General features: G+C 45.2%; 1 protein-coding gene across 1 annotated transcript; it reads left to right on the forward strand.

Annotated features, from left to right (window-relative positions):
- The first annotated feature begins 1,248 nt into the window (after positions 1-1,248).
- Positions 1,249-16,713, forward strand: UQCRC1 (ubiquinol-cytochrome c reductase core protein 1). Its single transcript, XM_081900559.1, has 13 exons — positions 1,249-1,404; positions 3,667-3,807; positions 7,445-7,531; positions 8,693-8,822; positions 10,389-10,587; positions 11,479-11,558; positions 12,138-12,253; positions 12,699-12,842; positions 13,157-13,317; positions 13,795-13,880; positions 14,723-14,811; positions 15,532-15,607; positions 16,460-16,713. Exons 1-13 carry the CDS (start codon positions 1,330-1,332, stop codon positions 16,522-16,524), a joined length of 1,449 nt encoding a protein of 482 aa, XP_081756685.1. The 5' UTR covers positions 1,249-1,329; the 3' UTR covers positions 16,525-16,713.
- Positions 16,714-22,343: the final 5,630 nt, after the last annotated feature.

Raw genomic sequence — 22,343 nt, forward strand, 5'->3', positions numbered from 1 at the left:
AGGCTGGTGAGAGGAGGCCGGAGGGGGTCGGACCGGGCAGGGAGGCTGGCAGGGAGGGAGGGAGGGAGGGAGAGGAGCTGCTTCCTTTGAAACCCGGGAAATTTAAGGGACATCCATCAATAAGGGACAGCAGCGGGACACGGCGCTGGGATAAGGGACTGTCCCTCCAAATAAGGGATTCTTGACAGCTATGGCTGGGATGGAGCCACCCTCCTGACACTTTTTTTGAACAGGTCTGGGGCAAGGTGGCAGCGAGATCAGGGCTGTGTGGTTGAACTGACAGAAGTGCCATATTGCCCCAACCTCACCATTGCTCTGCCCCCAGCCCCATGCAGGAAAGCAGGAGCAGCACAAGTGTCAGGATGGTGGCTTCATAGCTCCATCTCACTAAACACAGCCACTACCGAACCCTGAACATCAATGCTCCACACTGAAACATCAGGTTGCAGGTCCCACTGCCTTGAAGAACCTTTTGTGCAACAGGTGGAGGGGGGACGTTTTAATAATTGTTTTAATATTTTCCCGTTTGGATTAAAATGAGGATAAAGAGATGAATTTTTAGAAGTTTGATTCTATTAATGTTTGATTGTGTGTGTGTTTTTAATGGTTGCTTTCCCCGTTTTTAGCTGCTTTTATTTTAGCGGTAAGCCGCTTAGAGCCCCTGTCAGGGGAAAAGGCAGAGGCGAAACTAGGCTTTATTTCACCCTGGTCAAAGACCCAATTTGGAACCCCCTCATTATAAATCCTCTCTTCCAGGACGGCGGAAGATTTTACCAATGGCCTGTCCATTTAATGAGATGGGTTCATCTTTTCTTCAGCCTCCCTATCTCTGACTTTTATGTTTAAGTGAAAGAATTAAAACACACAAGTAGTGGGCCAGATTCTGGGCTAACTTTGAAAGAAACAGCACGGGCTTCTGCCCTCATAGAGGTAGAAGATTCGTCAAAAGCACTGCTAGCTCCTCTTGACACACTTCCGGTCTAAAATGGACCAAATTCTCCACTCAGGCTTCCCTTGCGAGGTGTATGCCTCTTCCCTCTAATGACGCAAGCGAGCGACGCCCATGGAGAGGCCCCTGACCAACGGCGGCCTTCAATCTTTTACCGTAAGTTTAGCCTGTGTGTGTGACTCTTAACTCTTTCTTATCTCTCTCTGGTGACTCCCTCTTAATACAGACAGTCCCTTTACGACGTCTACGGGCCCTACTATCTTTCTCCTGCGCATGCGGATGTCTTGCCCCATCTCTGATTCCACCCCCCACCCAGTCCTCCTCCCGCGCACGCGCTCTTCTCTCTTCTCCTGCCGAGCTGCCGGGGTTAAGGTGGCAAGATGGCGGCGTCCTCTGTGTGCCGGGCCGCGGGTTGTGTAGCCAGCCGGGCCCTTCTTCGGGGTCCTCACGCTCCGGTGAGTGCCTGACCGGGTGGGCCTCTGACGGGGTGGAAGAGGAGGAGGAAGGGGCGGCGGTGGTGGGTAGAAGGGGAGCGGACGAAGCGGGGAGAGTGTACGGAGCCCGTGGGGAAGCCGCCCGCGAAGGTCACGGCGCCCGTCCAGGCCACCCATTTCACCAGCCGGGCGAGGCCTCGTGGCTGAGAGCTGCCGGCGATGGAAGGGCAAATCGTGACATTTTACAGATATCGTGGGTTGCAGGCCCCCCTACCAACCTTCACGCCCCCCCCCCGCTGCTGCTGTTGCTGGGGCGGTGCTCATTTTGACAGCATCGCCACTTACCCACCCATATCCCCACATTGGCCGTGCAAAAATAAAACGTGCCTCTGAGCACCTGCAGAGTGTTTTTCCTGCGCGCCGAGCAGCCTTTCTAAGACTTCATAAGAAGGGGCAGGGTTTCTTACTGAAGTCAAGCGGTGCAGTTCTTTTTAGGACCACATTTGCTGGGTAGCATTCTGGGAACACAGTCCAAAAAAGAGGAGGAAATATGTTTTACGAAACGTTTGTGGTGGTAGTCCCAGAGCTCTTAAGTTCATCGTTGAGCTAAAGTGAGATTGGGCAGAAGTTGACAACTTGCCCCCTTTATGCAGATGTAAAAATTTCTCCGTTTTTGTGTTGCAAAATAAGCTTCTGATGTGCGCACGTCAGATTTGATTCATGGGATAATGGAATTAGAAGTTCAGGTCATTTAATGAAATTTGGGGATGTTTTAATTGTTAGAGACGTTTCCCAAATGATTATATTGAATTTAAATAATGAGCTGTCTCTGTTATCAATCTAGCTAGAAAGATAATCATTATTTTGACTTAGTATTTGGGACACGTTTAATACCTTTAAGTTTAATGTTCTGCTACAGCTAATTTATATGCTTTGTGGTGTTCATTTGTGTATTTCCCCAAGTGCATTTGCAAAGATTTAATGTAGGAATTCACAAGTTTATTTGGGGGAACCTCTGCACCTCATTTTTCACTTTAAAAGATGTAGTTTTCAGTACTGGAAGGAAGATTTCATAAAGCAGTCTTTTTAGTTAATAGAACAATAATTGTAAAGTTTTTTTCTGCAAATCCTCATGAACAGGTAATTTTGGAGTTGATTTATTTGGCACCACTCTATGGATGGATGGCATTGAGGTCTATGAAATGCTTGCTTCCACTTGCAGTTTCAGTGGCTAGGAAGGCATGGCATAGAATTACTCATCATTACACTTTGACGGATGCACATGCTATAAGCTAACTGGTGGGCAGTAATCTGAGGCTGTCCTATTTATGAAAGATGTAGGTTATAGTGAGATTTATACATTAGAACATTAAATGGGACTGGATGGAGAATTTGTCATTTTCAGTTTTGTAATTTAGATACCACTTACCTGCTACTGCCAAATGGCAGTATCTTTAATAGCAGCATCTTTTAGTGACTATTTATAGATCCTTGGCTTTGAGTGCCTTGGACTCTCCTTTATTGCTGGGGCAAATAACTGGGTTTTTGCAGAAAGCTAAATTTTAAATAGTTGTTTATAAATGTTTGTTGAAATGTTGTAGATGGGATATTTCAGATCTTAGAGACAAAATGCAATAAAAGTGTGCTACATTCAGCTCAGTCAGTGGAAAGTTGCAAAGCCATCTCTCTGTAGTGCTTCTTTATATTTAAAATTGAGAATGATTGAACAAAAATTGGTTTTCTGCTGTGTTGGACCCTTATAGGAAGGAATTGGTTAGGTCAGTGAGATACTGGTGATGTAATACAGCAGACACTTGGGTTGCGAACGTAATCCATGTGGGAGGCATGTTCACAACCCGCAGCGCTGCATCTGCACACGTGCGAGTCGCGATTCAGCACTCATGCGCAAAGCGCAATTTAGCACTTGAGCACATGCGTGAGACCAAAACCCGGAAGTAACCCGTTCCGGTACTTCTGGGTTCAGCACAGTGCGCAACCCGGAAACATGTAACCTGAAGCGTCTGTAACCCAAGGTATGACTGTACTGAAAACTCCATTCAGGTATATGATGTATGCAGATCCCATAGTGTCCGCTTTCTGATCAGAAGTTATTTTTTGTATTAATGCTGGGATTTTTTTTGGTGGTGGTCACATTTCATCAGGTGGTTTCTGTAACAACATAAAATTGCATACAAGTAATTTTTCACATGATGTCTTTATATGACTCTTCATGTATTTATCTTGTTATATGAATTGTGCTTTTGACAATAAACTTTTCTATAGCCAGCTTTATGGAGCTTGACAAGAAGAGGAAGCACTGCATCTTATGCTCAGGTGCTGCATAATATTCCTGAGACGCATGTCACCACTCTAGACAATGGCTTACATGTGGCTTCTGAACAATCTGGCCAGCCTACTTGTACGGTAAGCATAATATGGGGTTCTGAAAATTATTAGAGTCTCTGTTGTTTCACTTGGGCCTATCTTCAGTTAAAGTTTGCTAATTTTTATTGAAGCGCATAACCTGCCATCTTTCTGAGTTTCAAGTTAAAAAGTACTATTTTTGAAAAACAGAAAAGATAATTCTAAAAGATAAATATCAAACTAAATGAGGAGCCAACGCTAAATAATTCCTCTCAATGATTCAAAAAATGTTCAGTGACTCTCCAGGAAAAGGAATTCACAGCTATGAAGCAGCAACTGTGCATCTCTTCGGACTTTGCTTGCTTGTTCTTTGCTTGTTACTGATCAATGGCAGTGATTCTCAGGCTTTATTCTGAAGAATCCTAAGGTTCCTGTGGAAACTTATCTGCGGCTTCTCCGTGAGAAGGCCAGAATGACAGGCAAATGTTCCTGAAACATAACCAGCGCAACTGATCTACTCTTCAGCGTATAGCCGTTGAGTGTTTTCTTGGGTTCAGTTTCAGTTCAGGCAGGGCAACAGTGAGGACCAGCTGGCTGAGCCATTCCCTAAAATATGCTTCAGAATCTTCTACAAGGCGCACAGGACCTCTGACCTCAGTAAAGTCAACGTGGAAAGATTTCTCTCAAGGTTAATGTCTAAAAACAACTTACCTAGAGTGGTGATAGACATTGTAAGAAGATACAGGAAGAACATATCTTGGTCATATGAGGTTTGAATGGCTCTGAAAAGTGTATGAAAGGCTAGTGAAATTCTGGAGTGTATTATGCTTTTGACATCCCATTGGCATATTTACTGGTTTCTGCCCATTATAGCCCTCAAATATTCTTCTACAGCAGCCCTGTTTTTAGGACTTATTATAATGGCCACTTCATAGTTTTAAAGGCAGTTTGCTGCTAAAGGAAAGAATTGCTCTTCTTACTAAAACACTCTTCTATACAGTGGTGCCTCGCAAGACGAAATTAATTCGTTCCGCAAGTCTCTTCGTCTTGCGGTTTTTTCGTCTTGCGATGCACGGTTTCCCATAGGAATGCATTGAAAATCAATTAATGCGTTCCTAGGGAAACCGCCTTCAGACCAGGTCCGGGGACAGTCTGTCCCCCGACCTCTTCTGAAGGCTGGGGGGGGGGGACAAGGGCTTTTCTTCCCACTGCCAGCCTTCAGAAGGCTGTTCTGAAGGCTGGCGGTGGGAAGAAAAGCCCTTCTTCCCACCTCCCGCCCCGCAAGCTCCGGGGACAGGAGGGCTTTGCTGCCGACCGCCAGCATTTTAAAAGCCCCTGCTGTCCCGGGGCGATTTTAAAATGCTGGCGGGCGGGAGCGAAGTCTCCGCTGCCCCGAGGAGATTTTAAAATGCTGGGGGTCGGCAGCGAACGCTTCGCTCCCGCCCGCCAGCATTTTAAGATCGCCCGGGGCAGCGGAGAAGTCTCCGCTGTCCCGGGAAGGCAGGCGGGGGGAGCAAAGACTTTTGCCCCCGCCTGCCTTCAGAAGAGGTCCAGGACCTCGTTCCGATGCCCGGCGGCAGGGTGCGAGGTTCCCGCCCCACCGCCCGGCATCGGGGCATCGTTCCGATGCCCGGCGGCGGGGTGCGAGGTTCCCGCCCCCCCCGCCCCGCTTCGGAGCAGCGTTCCGAAGCCGGGCGGCTGGGGCAGGTGTTCCCGCCCCCCCGCCCCGCTTCGGAGCAGCGTTCCGAAGCGGGGCGGCTGGGGCAGGTGTTCTTGCCCCCCCGCCCCGCTTCGGAGCAGCGTTCCGAAGCCGGGCGGCTGGGGCAGGTGTTCCCGCCCCCCCGCCCCGCTTCGGAGCAGCGTTCCGAAGCGGGGCGGCTGGGGCAGGTGTTCCCGCCCCCCCGCCCCGCTTCGGAGCAGCGTTCCGAAGCGGGGCGGCTGGGCAGGTGTTCCCGCCCCCCCGCCCCGCTTCGGAGCAGCGTTCCGAAGCGGGGCGGCTGGGGCAGGTGTTCCCGCCCCCCCGCTCCGCTTCGGAGCAGCGTTCCGAAGCGGGGCGGCTGGGGCAGGTGTTCCCGCCCCCCCGCCCCGCTTCGGAGCAGCGTTCCGAAGCCGGGCGGCTGGGGCAGGTGTTCCCGCCCCCCCGCCCCGCTTCGGAGCAGCGTTCCGAAGCGGGGCGGCTGGGGCAGGTGTTCCCGCCCCCCCGCTCCGCTTCGGAGCAGCGTTCCGAAGCGGGGCGGCTGGGGCAGGTGTTCCCGCCCCCCCGCCCCGCTTCGGAGCAGCGTTCCGAAGCCGGGCGGCTGGGGCAGGTGTTCCCGCCCCCCCGCCCCGCTTCGGAGCAGCGTTCCGAAGCGGGGCGGCTGGGGCAGGTGTTCCCGCCCCCCCCGCCCCGCTTCGGAGCAGCTTTCCGAAGCCGGGCGGCTGGGGCAGGTGTTCCCGCCCCCCCGCTCCGCTTCGGAGCAGCGTTCCGAAGCGGGGCGGCTGGGGCAGGTGTTCCCGCCCCCCCGCCCCGCTTCGGAGCAGCGTTCCGAAGCCGGGCGGCTGGGGCAGGTGTTCCCGCCCCCCCGCCCCGCTTCGGAGCAGCGTTCCGAAGCGGGGTGGCTGGGGCAGGTGTTCCCGCCCCCCCGCCCCGCTTCGGAGCAGCGTTCCGAAGCCGGGCGGTGGGGGCAGGTGTTCCCTCCCCCCCGCCCGGCTTCGGAGCACCGGGAGAAGCGATCTCCCCGCAGCCCCTTGCTTCAAAAGAGGTCCGGGGGCATCGGGGAAGAAGCGCTGCGCTTCCCGCTGCCCCCGGACCTCTTTTGAAGCAAGGGGCTGCGGGGAGATCGCTTTTCCCCGCAAACCCTTGCTTCAAAAGAGGTCCGGGGGCAGCGCGAAGCGCTTCCCGCTGTCCCCGGACCTCTTTTGAAGCAAGGGGCGGTGGGGAGAAGCGATCTCCCCGCTGCCCCTTGCTTCAAAAGAGAAGACCCGCTGTCCCCTGGGCAAGCTTCGTTTTGCGAAGCAAGCCCATAGGGAAATTCGTCTTGCGAGGCAACTCGAAAACGAAAAAACCTTTCGTTTTGCGAGTTTTTCGTCTCGCGAGGCGTTCGTCTTGCGGGGTACCACTGTAATGTAAATCTGGCTCACTTGGAGTACCTTAAGGCCATGGAGTAGAATAAATAACTTCAACCAGATTGCTAGAAATAGAGACACCTTTATAGTTCTAATAAGCTGTACCCACACTCAAGCCATTCCTAGGCATAAAATAATAAAATTCAATATATGACAATATTTTAAAAGCCATTGCTGCATATAATCAGTGGGATACAAATTGAGATTTTAAGAGCCTGATAATGAAAAGGTCTTAATCTAGCATGAAAACAGCCATAAGGAAGGTGCCAGGCAAGCATCTTTGTGGTGGCTATTCCACACCAGGGGTGCCATCACTGAGGAGGCTTTAGAACCAAACCCCTGTTGTACTTTCAGTTCCAATTATGCTTTGAACAAATTCAATTAGTAGAAAGGCTGTGCCTCAGTAAGAAAAGCCTCTGTAAACTACAAAATACAGGGAGAAATACGGATTTAAGAGTGTAATTGTCATTCTCTGCGTAGTGGAAATTGTAGCTAAGCTACTGCTTTCTGTGCACTCTGTCTTAATAGCAGACAAATGTCTGGAAAATTGGTCTAAATGTAACGTATTTACTCACTGTTTCTTTTTTGTCAGGTTGGGGTGTGGATCAGAGTGGGAAGCCGCTATGAAACTGAGAAGAACAATGGAGTTGGCAACTTTGTGGAACACCTGGCTTTCAAGGTGAGGTGACAAGTTATTCTCTTCTCAATATCTTCTATATATTTTTGGAGAGTTGTTTGTCTGTTCACTATGCATTTGGAGACCTCTAAGGCTATTGTAACCTAATTTTGCATGATATTTCCTTAGATCATGGAGCAGGCTTTTGTCTTGTTTAGATACAGTTGATTGGCATTTTGAATCCTGCTAGCCCCATCATCTAGAGTTCTGTTAAGCAAGGATCTTTCAGTCAGAATACTTAGGATCTTAGCAGCCTGCTCTCCTTCCTCCTTCCCTAAGCTTGATATTACCTCTGATCCTTTATATCCCAGTCCACAAACAAACCAACATCAAAGATACATACTTTTGCTTTAATGCCTTTTACAGACCAAGTATAACTGGAATTCACACTTTACCTTGTTTGTTTTTTAGTATCTCATGAAATATTTACCAGCCAGCCAAGGTTAGCTCTAGGAACCAAATTAAGCACATATTCCCTCCCAATTTCTTTTACACAGTCTGATTTCTTTACAACCCACATAAAGATAATCAGGACAATACAAGTTAACAGAAAAAAGAAACACCAGCATTTGCAATGAGTGCATGATTTTGCTGTGATCTCTGGCAAGGACTTCTAGAAAAATCAGATTGATTGGATCATACCTATCTGATAGTTTCAGTATATTTGAGAACAGCATGAATAACCTTTATAACGCTGCACTGATTCTTCTCTGATCCACCATGATGTGTGTCTGTAAATTTAATCAGCCTGTTCTTAATTATTGTTTCTCCCATTATTCTCTGTGGCTGAAATCAAATTCTCATATTCCACTTCGTTGAGGAGAAAGAATAAAAATGTAATAAAGTGATTACCATGTTCTTTATGTGGTGAACATTATTTGTACGTATCCTCATGCAGGGAGAGCTTGTGCTCACCACATCAGAGTAAATTCTTCAAATGCTTAGCATTTTTAAGGCATTCTGAAAGAGACTATTTTTTAAAGAATTTTTTTTAATGGACTTAAGTGCTCTGTGGCAGTATTTTGTGACTGTTGAGTTGAATTTGTGTTCTGTTGTGCAATTTGAGAGTTTCCACATATGTTAAAAATTCTGGTGCTTTAGCTACTGATACTTACTCATTATGCCCCCAGATATCCAATTGTTTGTCTATCTGTATTTCTTTAGGGTACAAAGAAACGCCCTGGTCCTGAATTTGAAAAGGAAGTTGAGAGCATGGGTGCACATCTCAATAGTTACACCTCTCGTGAGCAGACTGCCTTCTTCATGAAAGCGTTAGCCAAAGATTTGCCCAAAGGTAGTGCCATTCGGTTGTGTTATTTTGGCAGGCAGGGATATTGCTTTCTTTGCATTTGTGTTTAATTAGCTTTCCAAGGACAAAACAAATCCACAGGGTTTTTGTAGAAGGCTATATTTTAATTGCACTTCCACACAAAATAATGGCTTTTGATTTAAGCCAATTTTAGTCAGCAGGAAGCAATTTTCCACACCGCAGCCTGTGTGTTGTGGTTTCCTAAAGGAAGTTGCCCAGGGCTGGACAAATGGTTACTTTATTGCTGTCAAGAAGCAATTGCTTTCAGATGGCCAAAATGGGCCACAATAATCCCAGCAATTATCAAAAGATGTAAAATTGTGCTGCCTTGGCAGAAATTTCACTCTTTGATTATTTCATGAAATGCTAGTTGCATAGACCACCTACCCTATATGCTAGCAAAAGCTTTGTAGTTTAAGCACTACAGGTCCATATAACAGCAACTGAGATGTAAACCCAAATGAGATGTTGGATTTTGGGGGGTGTAGGGATGGAGAATAATAGAAGCAGGGGAAGTATAAAACCAGCAGGATGGAGAAGAATGACAGGCAGGAAATAAGATGGAGGATGTGTTCTATTTGTCATCACTAGGGTGTTGGCTGTGGGGTAGCTTTATGATGCCATAAATGCTATATGCCGGCAGCAGTGTTAGAAACTGAGATATGAAATCTAGGAGCTAAATGGCACCTTAAACAAAGTTATGGGCACAACAACAGAATGTCTAGGCATGCTTTTTAATAACAAAAATACAAAGCTGAAAATGAATGAACTGCAGCTAAAATATTATGTTCATTTTTCCCATAGTCTAGTCCTTCCCCTGCCCACCCCCCTAGTACTCTTAAGAGGGTTTTTTCTCCAGTCTTAAGAGAGTAGCTGGAAGTGGGGAGGCAGAAAAAAGGTACTCCTTTCCTTCCATTCCACAGTTTTAATCTGAAATTTTGGCACAGTACTATGCTTAGAGCTCAGAAACTGCTTGATCTAATGAAATTTCCTGTCGCAAAATGCTCCTAGAACAATGGGAGTTCCGAACACTGGCCAGTGGTTTCCACTTGATGGTCTGTGGATCCCAGGGTGCCTTTGGCACACACCCGTCAAATGTCCAGAACATCCCATTTTGGGGGCCGTGCTCTCATTTGAAGAGCACAGCACCCGAAAACATGTGAGATTGCAGTGCCCCAAAACACACGCTTCTGGCATCATGCTCTCGCACAGGTCATGTGACTCATGTAGGAGCGCAGCCCAGAAGATGCACGCCCCAGTTTTGCACTGGGAGATGTTGGCAGGGGGAGGGGTATGGTGGCACCATTCACATACCAGAAACTACAGCAGAGATATCCGCATTTTCAAAAGTAAGGTCCATGGCTTGGCTTTTGAAAAACAGGAGAGTTGCAATTATTAGCTAATTGGGAACCACTGCTGCTTATCTGTGTGCAAGTTCCTTTCTTGCCCAAGAATGTCTAGTTGTCTTCTTCATTCAGTTTGGCAAGAAAATAGGTCTTAAGTAGCATGTCTCTTCCTACCCCCCACCCCTTTTTCTTTTCTTTTTTTTAGCAATTGAGATTCTGGCTGATGTAGTGCAGAACAGCAGCTATGAGGATTCCCAGATTGAAAAGGAGCGGAATGTCATCCTTCAAGAAATGCAAGAGCTTGATGGCAGCTTGTCCCATGTCGTCTTTGATTACCTGCACGCTACAGCTTATCAAGGCACTGCTTTGAGTCGGACTGTTGAAGGAACAACAGCAAATGCAAAGTAAGGAGAGCTTATTTCCTGGCTAATAAAGCACATCTGAAATCATTTCCCTTCCACTGCTAGGTTATATTTTATAGAGGTTCTTGTTTGAAGTAAATAACTGAAATAAATGGTAAGGTGTATCATACAATACATAAGGTAGCAAGGGCCTTAACAAAAGCAAAGAGAAGGTGTGTATTTACATGGTGAGCATAGGATACTTTGTACCAGGTTAGAACATTGGTCTACCTGGCTCAATATTGTTGACACTGATTGACAACAGCTCTCCAGGGTTTCATGCAGGTGACATTCTTTGTCCTACATGGAGATGCTGGAGACTGAACCTGGGACTTCCTGCATTATTTTAACAGATGTTGAAAAGAAGAGGGATAACATCTTTTCAACAACAGGACTAAAAGCTTACCATACTAAACTTTAGAAAGAAGTTGCAATTGAAAGCAAATCAGTAGTGCAAGATGTTGCCAAGGACTTGACAGTCTGTATTTTTACAACTTTTATTAAGAATTGATCACTGTTGTTCCTGTTTTCCAAATAAAGTACTCTGGGTGAGGAAGAGTGGCTTGTCTAATACTTCCTTCTGAGCAGAGATCCAGATTGGCATCTCTTCAGGTCCAAGTCCAATGAAATGATTCTCATGCTAATATCCATGTGACTCAGACATTGATTACAATCCTGTGCACACTTATACATATTTGAGAACCATTTTTTTTTAATAAAAAAACCACAGGAATTAAGTATCCTAAGCAAGTTTGATTGCAGGTGCTATCTGTCAGGAAGGAAAGGTAGGGTCTCCAGAGTGCTTAACATAGGAGTGCTTGAATTGCAGTGGTGTAAAAACTGCACAAGAAACTCATCTTTGCATATTTAATGTATTTTTTGTATTTTCATTAGGCATTTGTCCCGTGCAAATCTAACAGAATATGTTGAGACTCACTACAAAGCCCCTCGCATGGTCCTGGCAGCTGCTGGAGGTTGGTACTAGTTTACTGTTAGGAATAGCTCATCTTTCTTAGATTGGCCTGATGTACAATTATATGCCATTGTCAGTAGGATTACAGTAGGGGCCAGCATAGAGCAGATGGCAAAATATCTCAAGTCAGATCAGCCCATCAACTTCCCCTGGGAAGCTTAGAATCATGGCTAAATCATATTCCATGTCTTTTGAGTCCATGTTATGATTGAATGGACCACATTCCCAGTTTTGTTCCTGCTAGGGCAGCATAGCGAAAATGAAATCAATAGGACCTAAACTAACAGATAGGCTTGTTTACTCTTTTCCAGTTTCACATGAAATCAGATAAAATGTTTTTATGTAGTAAAAGACGTTTGAATAGATAGACTTGGTGAATAAATTTTCATTGGGGTGGGAGAATTAACTTTCCTGTGACAATATGCACTGCGTAAACTTCTGCTAAACTACTTTTGCCCAAAGAGCTATCAGAGAATAAGATTTTAGCATGTTATGCAGCTGCCAAACAACAAAAAATTATTTTTTGTATTCTTTCTCGAATGCAAAGTATTGTTGTCACTCCTTTTGCTTTCTTGACCAGGGGTCAGCCACAAAGAAGTCGTGGACCTTGCCAAGCAGCATTTTGGCAACGTTCCCTATGAATACAAGGAAGACACAATTCCCATTCCTCCGTACTGCCGCTTCACTGGGAGTGAGGTAGAGTCTTAAATACTTGGCATCCTCAACAAGCAGAGAGTGAATCTCAGACAGTGTCAATTTCACTTAGGCAGTTCTTAATAGTGATAAAATAGTTTGCCGACTCCTTTAGTTTAGCAAAATTGTATTCTAGTCTTGAATTCACCTCCCCAGAATATAGCCTCCCTCGCTCCTTTTTTTGTCAAAGCCCTCTTTTTGGACAAACTATTGTAAGAGGCTGCTCTGTATTTATACATATTTTGAAGATGAAAACCCAAGTATAGGATTGGGAGTGTGCAGGCACAAAGATCCTGTACACAGATTCCTTTGCCTCCCTATTGTTTAAACGTGCTCTGCCCTCTTCTGTGCCATCTATCAGCAATATGTGGTGAGAGAGAATAGTGCACGTGATCTCACAGTCTACTCCTGAAACCTGAACTCATTTCTCATGTGTGTGTTTTTCCAGATCAGAGTCAGAGATGATGATTTGCCTTTGGCTCATGTTGCTATTGCAGTGGAGGGACCAGGCTGGGCCAATCCAGACAATATTCCTCTTCTGGTAGCTAATGCAGTCATTGGGCGATACGATATTACTTTTGGTGGTGGCAAGGTAAGTTCCTATGGGACTGGGATATCTATTTTGCATTACTTGTAACAGTCTCCTCCCACATGCATTTCCATTTTGTATGCTAGCAAAATTATACAGCATTTTGCAGTTTTAGGTAGATGAACCCATAGTATGAAAATGTGGCCTTAATTTGATGATGTGTTTGAGTTAGTTGCACATGAGTTAAAATAGCAAAGTTCAGGTAGGCTATAATCATCATCATCATCTATTATTTCTGCTTCCTTAATTTTAACTTCTTGGTGGGTTTGGTGGGCAAACCAGATGGCCATAACTGGTCATAATTATTTTACCTACAGAATCAGTCGAGCAGGCTGGCTAGAATTGCTGTGGAAAACAAGCTGTGTCAAAGTTTCCAATCCTTCAACACTTGCTACTCTGACACAGGTCTGTTCGGTTTCTATTTTGTTACTGATGCTATGAATGTTGAAGACACACTGCACTTTGCCCAGGGTGAATGGTGAGTATGAACTCATTGCCAGCTCTGTTCCTACAAAACTTGCACTGCAGGGGAGTCAGTACATTGAGTTAGCTTTACAAAGACTAGGTGTAGACAGAACAGTACTGTATAAGGCTTCACAATGTATCTCACTGCAGCCTATCTATGACACGTGCAAATCTCTTGGGGCCATAGGTATTGAAAATGTCAATTAAGTCTATTGAGGAAGAAACATCCATTACATGTGTTATATAGAAAAGATTATGAATAACATTGAGGACTGATATATAGACATCACCTCATTCAGGATATCGACTCATTTGTCCATGTTTGTGCTGCCTTTTGATCACTTCTTATATGGCTTGCACCTCTCAGGTTTTGTCTACTGATTAGTAATCATAGTAAAGATTTAATATTGAGCCTATGAAAACATGAAAGGCAGAGTCGCCTAAAAGTGGTTGGCATTTGATTAACATTTCCCCTCCGCTTCCTGTGCAGGATGCGCCTCTGTACCAGTGTGACTGACAGCGAGGTGAAGAGAGCCAAAAACATTGTTCGTAACACACTGATGGCTCAGCTGGATGGTATGATTTTTTTAAAAAATAAGTTGGGTAGTTCCTGCTTTGCACTTTCTGAGTGGATCTTTGAATGTTCCTCCAGGCCCTGACTCTCACTTGGACGTAAAGCCCAAGCTATTTGACATCTATAAATTCTAGTAAGCTTTTTCCTGTTACCTGTCCATTGTGTGCAACCTCTGGAGCAGGAAGGCTACTGTTGGTAACGCAATTATCTGTGCCCATCAGAAACAACACAGTCTTTCTTCTGCTCCCTCTTGTCTTTATCACTTGGTTCAGATTCGGAGCTTCCTAGATGAGACCCATTTGTCTCCATGATAGAAAATAAGTGGAGCTGACATGAGATTAAAATAAGTCTCAACTATATGAATTTTAGTCCGCTTGCATATGGTTAAGATCATTAGCTTGGATGAAGCACAAATATGTTATAGGAATCATCATCTTTGAAGAACCAGTCCTTCCTAGGAGAAAAACGGGGAGTGTCTCTTAAGATAGTCCTGGGACTCAATATGGCACTCCAGATACTTCTATCTGACCCTTGATAATGCCACTTGTTTGCCTGGATTTGTGTGTGTGTGTGTGTGTGTGTGTGTGTGTGTGTGTAAACCTTTAATTTAAGTATAGCTGAACTATAGTCCTATCTGTGGCTTCACCTCATTCTTGCCTCTGGCCAGAAACAAGTCTATTCTATTGTAGCTTTCTGAAATGAATTTCTAAAAAGACCATATAACAGGGCCTGTTAAATGTAAGTTTGCAACAGGTGCTGCTTGCATAGTCTTACGTAATGTTCTTTACATCTTAAAACACAGCTTAAGGTTTCCACTGACAATTGACTAATTCATATATTCCAGGTACCACTCCTGCATGTGAGAATATTGGAAGCCATCTGCTGAACTACGGACGCCGGATACCTCTGGCAGAATGGGATTCCAGAATTTCTGTAGGTATCTTTATTAAATGGAAGGAGAAGTTAAATATAGTTGCATTTCTGAAACATAATGCTTGTCATTGGAAGCTGGACCTTCTGCATAGTTCCTTTTTAACAACAACTACCCTGTTTCCCCAAAAGTAAGACATCCCCCCAAAATAAGACCTCCCCGATAATAAGGCCTCCTCCTGAACATAAGGCCTCCCCGGAATATGTGTACCGTATTCTTCTTCATGGAAAAATAAGACATCCCCTGAAAATAAGACCTAGCGCATCTTTGGGAGCAAGAATTAATATAAGACACTGTCTTATTTTCGGGAAAACAGGGTAGGTGGTTATGTTCAACTTAAGTATCTGTACAGCATATGTAACCACCTGCTCATCAGCAGTGAACTTGGAGAACTCAGGAAATCAAGCCTAGATCTGGAACCCTGGTCACAACATACAAAAATGTTTAGTAAAGCATGTTGTGATTCTTGAAGTGCAGTGCTGGCATGTTTGAGGCTAAGTGTACAGGCGCTGCAGAAAATTGTAAAGCTTTCCTATGTATCTTGAGGGAAAGACATTGTAGATGATCTTAGAAATCACTGAAGCATGTGAGATCCTTCCAGCTTGAGAGTTCTGCCAGCCATGACAAAGTCCTTGGCTAGCAGTCTGCTGGGTAGTGGCAAAGTAATACCTCCAACTTTATTGATTGAAGTGTAATCCTCTGCTTTTCTCTGACACTTCTAGGCGGTTGATGCAGCAACAATTCGGGAAGTCTGCAGCAAATATCTCTATGACAGATGCCCAGCTGTTGCAGCAGTTGGTAAGTGGTTATGCCTTGTATGTTTTCCTCTTCTTGGGAGATGAAAAAGGACATAAATGGTAGCTGCTTTCATTAGAAACCTTGGTTTCTGGGGAGTGGAGGGTGTTTCATAACACCACTTACCTATTTTGGCCTATATTTGGCTTCATCTCTGTTTGAGCTGCTTCAGATTAGCCATGCCAAATTAGTCACCTGCTGCATTTGGCGAATCAGGTTTGATCTGAGCACTTGAGGCAGTAGCAAGTCTGCACTCCACCCTTTTTACATCTCCCGTTAGGAGGGAGCTACGATTTTAACTGAGAAGGGCTCTGGCAACATTTGTAAAATGTTTCATTTGGGGTCAGTTTCATTTATGCAACACTAGCAGGTGGGCTGGCTCGTTGTAGCAGCATTCCTGCATCTTTGACTGCCAGCCAAGGAAACGCTTCCCTTGGAAAACCTGCCTGAACAGCTTGGTTACTTAAACGAGCTGGTGATTCCTCCATCGCACACTGCAGTCATTAAAGCTTCCATCTAAGTCTTCAAAGCAAAGCTCTTTGGAAGGGGCTTTCCAGACAAAACTGGGAGTCTATAAAATCCCCTCAAACACCATATTGTCTGAGACTTGGATTTTGCCCTGTTGTTGAATCAAACATCTACTATGGGGATTTGGGCTCTGAGGAGCCGAGGACAGAGAGACACATTGTTACAATTGATCTTAAGTCTTTCATAGCCGTCGGGTAAGACTAGCTCTGCTTTAGCTGATTTAAGACCATAATAGTTTTAGTGTGGATTAGAGAGGAGCGGGACAGCAATGATGCCAGATGTTTTCTTGACTGTGTTTTCTAATGACCAACTCTCTTTCTCTCTCAGGTCCCATCGAACAACTTCCGGACTACAACCGTATCCGCAGCGCCATGTACTGGCTCCGTTTCTAGGCTTATGTAGTATGCAGAATGGAAGCGAGGCAGCGAGGGTAATGAAGGGCCCTCCCCTCTGGGTCTGTTCTTGTGGGTTTCTTGTGTGCCAGCGGCAAGATGGGCTCCATGACTGCTGTACAAACATTCTTCTTTATCGTTGTGTAAGAGGTGCGTCCCAGAGAGCTAAATAAATTAAATTTAAATGGATTTGGCATCCAGTGTTTATGGCTAAATTGCATTGGAAGTGACTCATGGGGGCTGAGGGCATTTTTCTTCATCTTTCCAAGGAGGGAGCACTTTTACCGTTCAAATCTTGCTTACACTTGTCTCCAGTATCGTTTAACCCTTGCAACAACCTCTTTAAAAACGTTGTGACCTGCGCTTTGCTTTAGCCTTTGAAAGGCGTTCACAGGGAAGGGAGGGGGGGGCCTTAAGCAAGCAGGAATTAGTGTTTTTGCCCTAGTGGGAAACTGTGAGGCTTCATTCCGGTTTTTTGCACCAAATAGGCAGGAAGAAGGAGAAGGTGGCATGTGGATACAGTGGCACCTCGGGTTAAATACTTAATTCGTTCTGGAGGTCTGTTCTTAACCTGAATCTGTTCTTAACCTGAAGCACCACCTTAGCTAATGGGGCCTCCTGCTGCCGCCGCGCCACCAGAGCACGATTTCTGTTCTCATCCTGAAGCAAAGTTCTTAAACCGAGGTACTATTTCTGGGTTAGCGGCATCTGTAACCTGAAGTGTATGTAACCTGAAGCGTCTGTAACCCGAGGTAGCACTGCACATGGATTTCTACTGCCGCTGCCCCTTTCCCTGCTACTAGAGGAAAGGAAGCACTTCTTTCCTTTTACCTAGAGAGCAGAGTGGTGGTGTGATGTTTTTCTCCAATGCTTTTTAAAATAAATATTGTTACATAGCCCTCAGCCGTGTTCCTAGAGCAGTTTACACAAATAATAAGATTGTTCCATTTCCACATTTAAAAGGTTTTTTTTAAAATCCTCCCATAGTATATATTGAAATATGCATTTGCTCAAGAACTTAAATTTAGATACACATTTTGAGACAAACTACTAAGAATTGTCACAACATTCAGAGCAGTATGGAATCTAGTGGGTGATGAAGCAGCAAGCCATACATTAGTTTTAGCAGTACACAGATTGGGATAGTTCACTTAGGAATTTGCCACTATCTAATCATCAATCATTTTTACCCTCACAGTGGACTTATTCAGTGGCTTTGCATTTAGTGGTTTGTTTCGACTAGATGGCAGTCCACATGTTGGGAGAGGGGGTTATTCATATATTGATTATGTGGATCAGAAGGTGCAAACCTCCAAATTCAGTATCTTTCATATGCTAGGAATATGCAGAACATGTATTTCTAAAAGCCCAGCTTCTCTTGTGCCTTTTAAATCCCACAGTGAATCCAGCAAAGTTTCTCCACAAGGTGGCAGTAGTTTATTACTTTTAAACGCTTGCAGCTCAGTCACTGTTAATGTTTTATTCTTGGGTTACGTATCCTTGGAAGTTCCATTTCATTTCTAGACATTGCCCTGACAAGTGGGTTTAGGAATAATGTCAGAGCTTCCAGGAGTTAGTCATAGGACTTGAGACTAATCCAAGAAATAAACCATTTGTGCCGAATCTGGGTGTTTATTTACAATCGGTGTCTGAACCTTCGGTTTATTAGGCAAGTTTGAAATTGTTAAAGTGTTCTTGCTGTAATTTGTACTGAAACTGTCATTGCAAGCTCTGGCTCGTTGAATCTGCTGCTAAACATCTAAAAACTAACTTCCAGGGCCAATAAACCATTCCACCTTAGTTTATGGGTATAATTTTGCCTTAATCCTTTTTCTCCCGGTTGGCATGTTCCATTACAGCATCTTTCTTGTACAGCACTAGGTGAACAAAATGCATGGCCATACAAATGGTCTCAGAGCTGAGCTGGAGGAGTGGACCGGTCATTTTACAGCTGTCAGGATATCTCCTACCTTCCCTTAGGCCTCCTGACATGACAGGGAAGGTTAATTTGGGGGGTGTTGGAGGGGTCAAAAGGCCCATTAGCTCATGATTAAGGGCCGCATGTTAAAGTAGGTGTGACTTTTTTTATAAAAAAAGGAACATTTGGGGGGAAATTGGGTCCTCACCCAATAGTACAAACCCAATAGTACAAACCTTTTGGCATTACGGCAGGAGACTAGCAAGTGTGGTTGGTAATCATTTTTTAAAAAAATAATTAAAAATGGATGATTTTTTTTGGCCACAAGAAACCTTTTGGCACTACAGCAGGAGACTATTGAAGCAGTCAAAATTAATTTTATTTAATGACAAGTTGGAGGGTGCTGAGTTCAGCCCATGGACCATGGGTAACTTCGTCTCTTTCTGTGGGGCACCCCTCAATAAAATATTCAGCCACCTGTTATGATCTTGCTGACCTTCCAGCTGAATCTGTAGGTCTCTGACTGCCTCAGATAATGTATTTAACTAGGAGTGAGTTTTTAAAATGAGACCTGAGTCCTCCTTAACCATCCCTGGTGTGAGAGAAAGAGTTTACATGCAATCATTATTGCCTCGTCAGTTTTATCTGCAGTGTCAAATGAGACCTCTTTCCTGCATGGATGGGAAGCCAACTTACTTTTTATCTTCTTGCCATGTTTGAACCTTTTGTTGCATCCTCTCACTTCAGTTCCACTTTAGGAGCAAATACAAGTAATGATTTTAGCTCTCCTCTGATCCAGGAAGTCTTGGGAACTGGAGCAAAATAGGATTGTGTGTCCATCTTGGCTGCCGCCAAGCCACACACACACCCCAACTTGCCCTAAAATCCAAGCCAGCGACTTCTGTTCGTAAATCTTGCCCATCTGTTTGACTTTGGAAATAAAGGTTTCATACGCTTATAGCTGCTTCATTTTAGATGATCTAACAGAACTGAGTTGCCAGAAGGCAGCCAATTGCTAGTTGCCATTCTCAGAATGCTAACTGGTGTCCAGTGACAGCAGCTGGTTGCATTTTTCAGATAAGGAGATGCATGCCATTTTAAAGAAGCTGACTTGAACTACAGTCATACCTTGGGTTGAAGTTGCTTCAGGTTGAGCGTTTTCGGGTTGCGCTCCGCAGTGACCCGGAAGTAACGGAACACATTACTTCTGGGTTTCGCCGCATGCGCAGTCAAAATGACGTCACGCGCATGTGCAGAAGTGGCAAATTGTGACACACACAGACGCGGATTGCGTGCACTTCAGGATGCGAACGGGGCTCCAGAATGGATCCTGTCCATATCCAGAGGTACCACTGTATTGCTCTTTGTCTTCAGAACACCGTACAGAGGTAACATTTTATATTGGATTGGAGGAATGTAGCACACAAAACACCCTGTTCAGCTTTAACCAGCCAAGGTTTGCATAATTTCCAACGCATACTAGCTTGAATTTTGTGGCCTTATACTGCTCACCAGCCTAATGCAAGTAACATTGCTTGAATTCACCAGCTAGCAACTGCATAAATCTGAATTAGGGGTGCAGAAGGATTGCTACTGGGGACATGCTGACATAGAAATGCAGGCTTGCTTCCTTCTCTCAGTTTGCAATGGAATCTTGCCTGGAGCCCTATTGGGGGCTTGCATTTTGATCATCCCCTAGTGGATTGCTGAGTCACTGGGTCTCCAAGCACTTGCTCTTGCTGGTTCAAGAATTCAGTGCCCGGAGGAGACGAAACTTTAAACTGGCTGGCACACTGCTTCTGCTAAATGAGCCACCCAATTCAGCTCTTCCGTTCATTCAGGGACAGCTTTTATCTGAATGAATCTCAGATTTGGAAAAGAGCACGTTCAAACCCCTGCATAACTACTCTACCTTGCATACTTTTCTTCCCCTGCTTCTTGAAAAACATGAGGCCACCTGCTTTCTCCTGCACACCTTTTCTTTTCATGCCTCTTGTTTGGAACAGGGGACAAAAGAGGGGAAGAAATGCTCTATGGGACTGGAGGGGACTTTTTCACAAAAATTATAAATGGCTGCTTGAGTGACCTATTTGATCCCTCCTGCAGACAATGTGGGATTGTTCCTGCGATGAAATCTGTGAAGCTTTGAACCTAGGTAGTTTTCTACCATCAGGTGTTTTCTCCAAACAATGGTTTTCTAACAGTATATTAACACAAGCTAAACTGGTTCTTTGATTCAAACCTAGCAAGCCTCCCACTGTACTCTGAAAATTGTGCAGGTACATCAAGTGATACCTTTCGACCGATCCATTCATTGTATCCCTTCAGCTTCTTAGTTTGCTGCTCCTTAAACACTTGTGTGCTTATAGCACGGTGGGAAAGAACAGCCAATCTGTTGTCCTCCAGATGGTGCTGAACTTCCTGAGCCCGGATAATTGGCCAGTTGTCTACTTTAGATGGGGCCGTGCTCTCCTTGGAACAGCAGGTTCATAGTTTAGGCATGCTCCTGGATCCATCTTTGTTGCTGGAGGTCCAAGTGACCTCTCCCTAGGAGTCCCTTCTACTAGCTTCAGCTGGTAAGACAGCTACAGTCATTTCTGGATTACTGCATTGCGCTCTATGTGGAGCTGCCCTTGAAGTTGGTTCAGAAGCTGCAGCTGGTGCAAAATGTGGTGGCAAGATATCACTAATGTGTTATCCTGCTATTGAAAGAATGGCATTGGCTGACGTATCCCAGGATAGGTTCATTGTGCTGGTTTGGGGTATAAACTCATATAAAGCCCAAGGCTGAGATGCCTGAAAGATCATATCCCTTATGTACCCAACTGATCACTACACTTTGCAGGTGAGGGTCTCCCGCAGACACCATTTTATCAGGAGGTCCATTCTGCACAAATTAGGAATTGGGCATTTAGTGTTGTGGTGTTTCCCCTTTCGAACTCCCCTTGAATATTAGACAGATGCTGAAGACCTTCCTCTCCCAGCAAGCCTTTTAAGTTGAAATCTGTATCTGCACTGGGATTGTTATAAGCAGTTTTTAGAGTTTATCCCTTGTTTGCCACCCTGGTCTCCTTTGGGAGGAAGGGTGGGCTATAAATTTAATAGCAAGTAAATAAAATAAATAAAAACCTCCTCTTTAGAGCAGTCAAGAACACACAAGCTGGAAAACGGGAGATCAGGAAAAGCATTCCTCCAACTGCTTGCTGGGGGAACTCCCAATCTTGGGTTTAGCTCATTGTTTCGACTTGTTTTCAGGGTGAATGGTTTTACAGGGGTTGTAATTGAAGTTCTTTCAGCTCCCAGGTCTACAATGGAAGTTGTAAGGTAGGATGTGCAGGGAGTCTTTCCCCTTTAGAACAAGCTGCTCCTTTGATATGTGAGAAGTACCTGCTTGGAATTCTCATCTCTTGCCAAGTGACACTCCATAGCAGCCAATTGTCTGTAATTGCCTCACCTGAATTAAATTACCACCCCCTCCCCACTTGGGAATGGCTGTTGATGCTGATCATGGCTACAAAGCACTGCTTGTCCTCAAGGAACCCTTCCACCACAAAGAGCTGCCTGAGATTGAACAAGAAGGGCTGTCGCTCAGCACCCTTCCGGCTGCGTTGGATCTACTCCACCTGCCCGTATTCTTAATTTGATTGGTACAGGGGAGAGCTGCCCCTGCCTCAGATAGCAGGGGGTAGAATGCAGCACAAACCTGAAACACATTAGCATGCGCACAGTGGCTCAGTGTGTATTGGCAGTGCCTGGCGAAATAATTGCGCCCCCCAAGTTTGTGGGCATCGTGCGGGTGGACAGATGGACTTTGCTGCCTGTGTAGTTACTTATATTTGTGACATTGTGGGGGCTGGACAAGGTTTTCCAACCTTGGGTCTCCAGCTGGTTTTGGACTACA

The sequence above is a fragment of the Podarcis melisellensis genome (assembly GCF_964234715.1).
Source record: "Podarcis melisellensis genome assembly, chromosome: 2".
NCBI lineage: Eukaryota > Metazoa > Chordata > Lepidosauria > Squamata > Lacertidae > Podarcis > Podarcis melisellensis.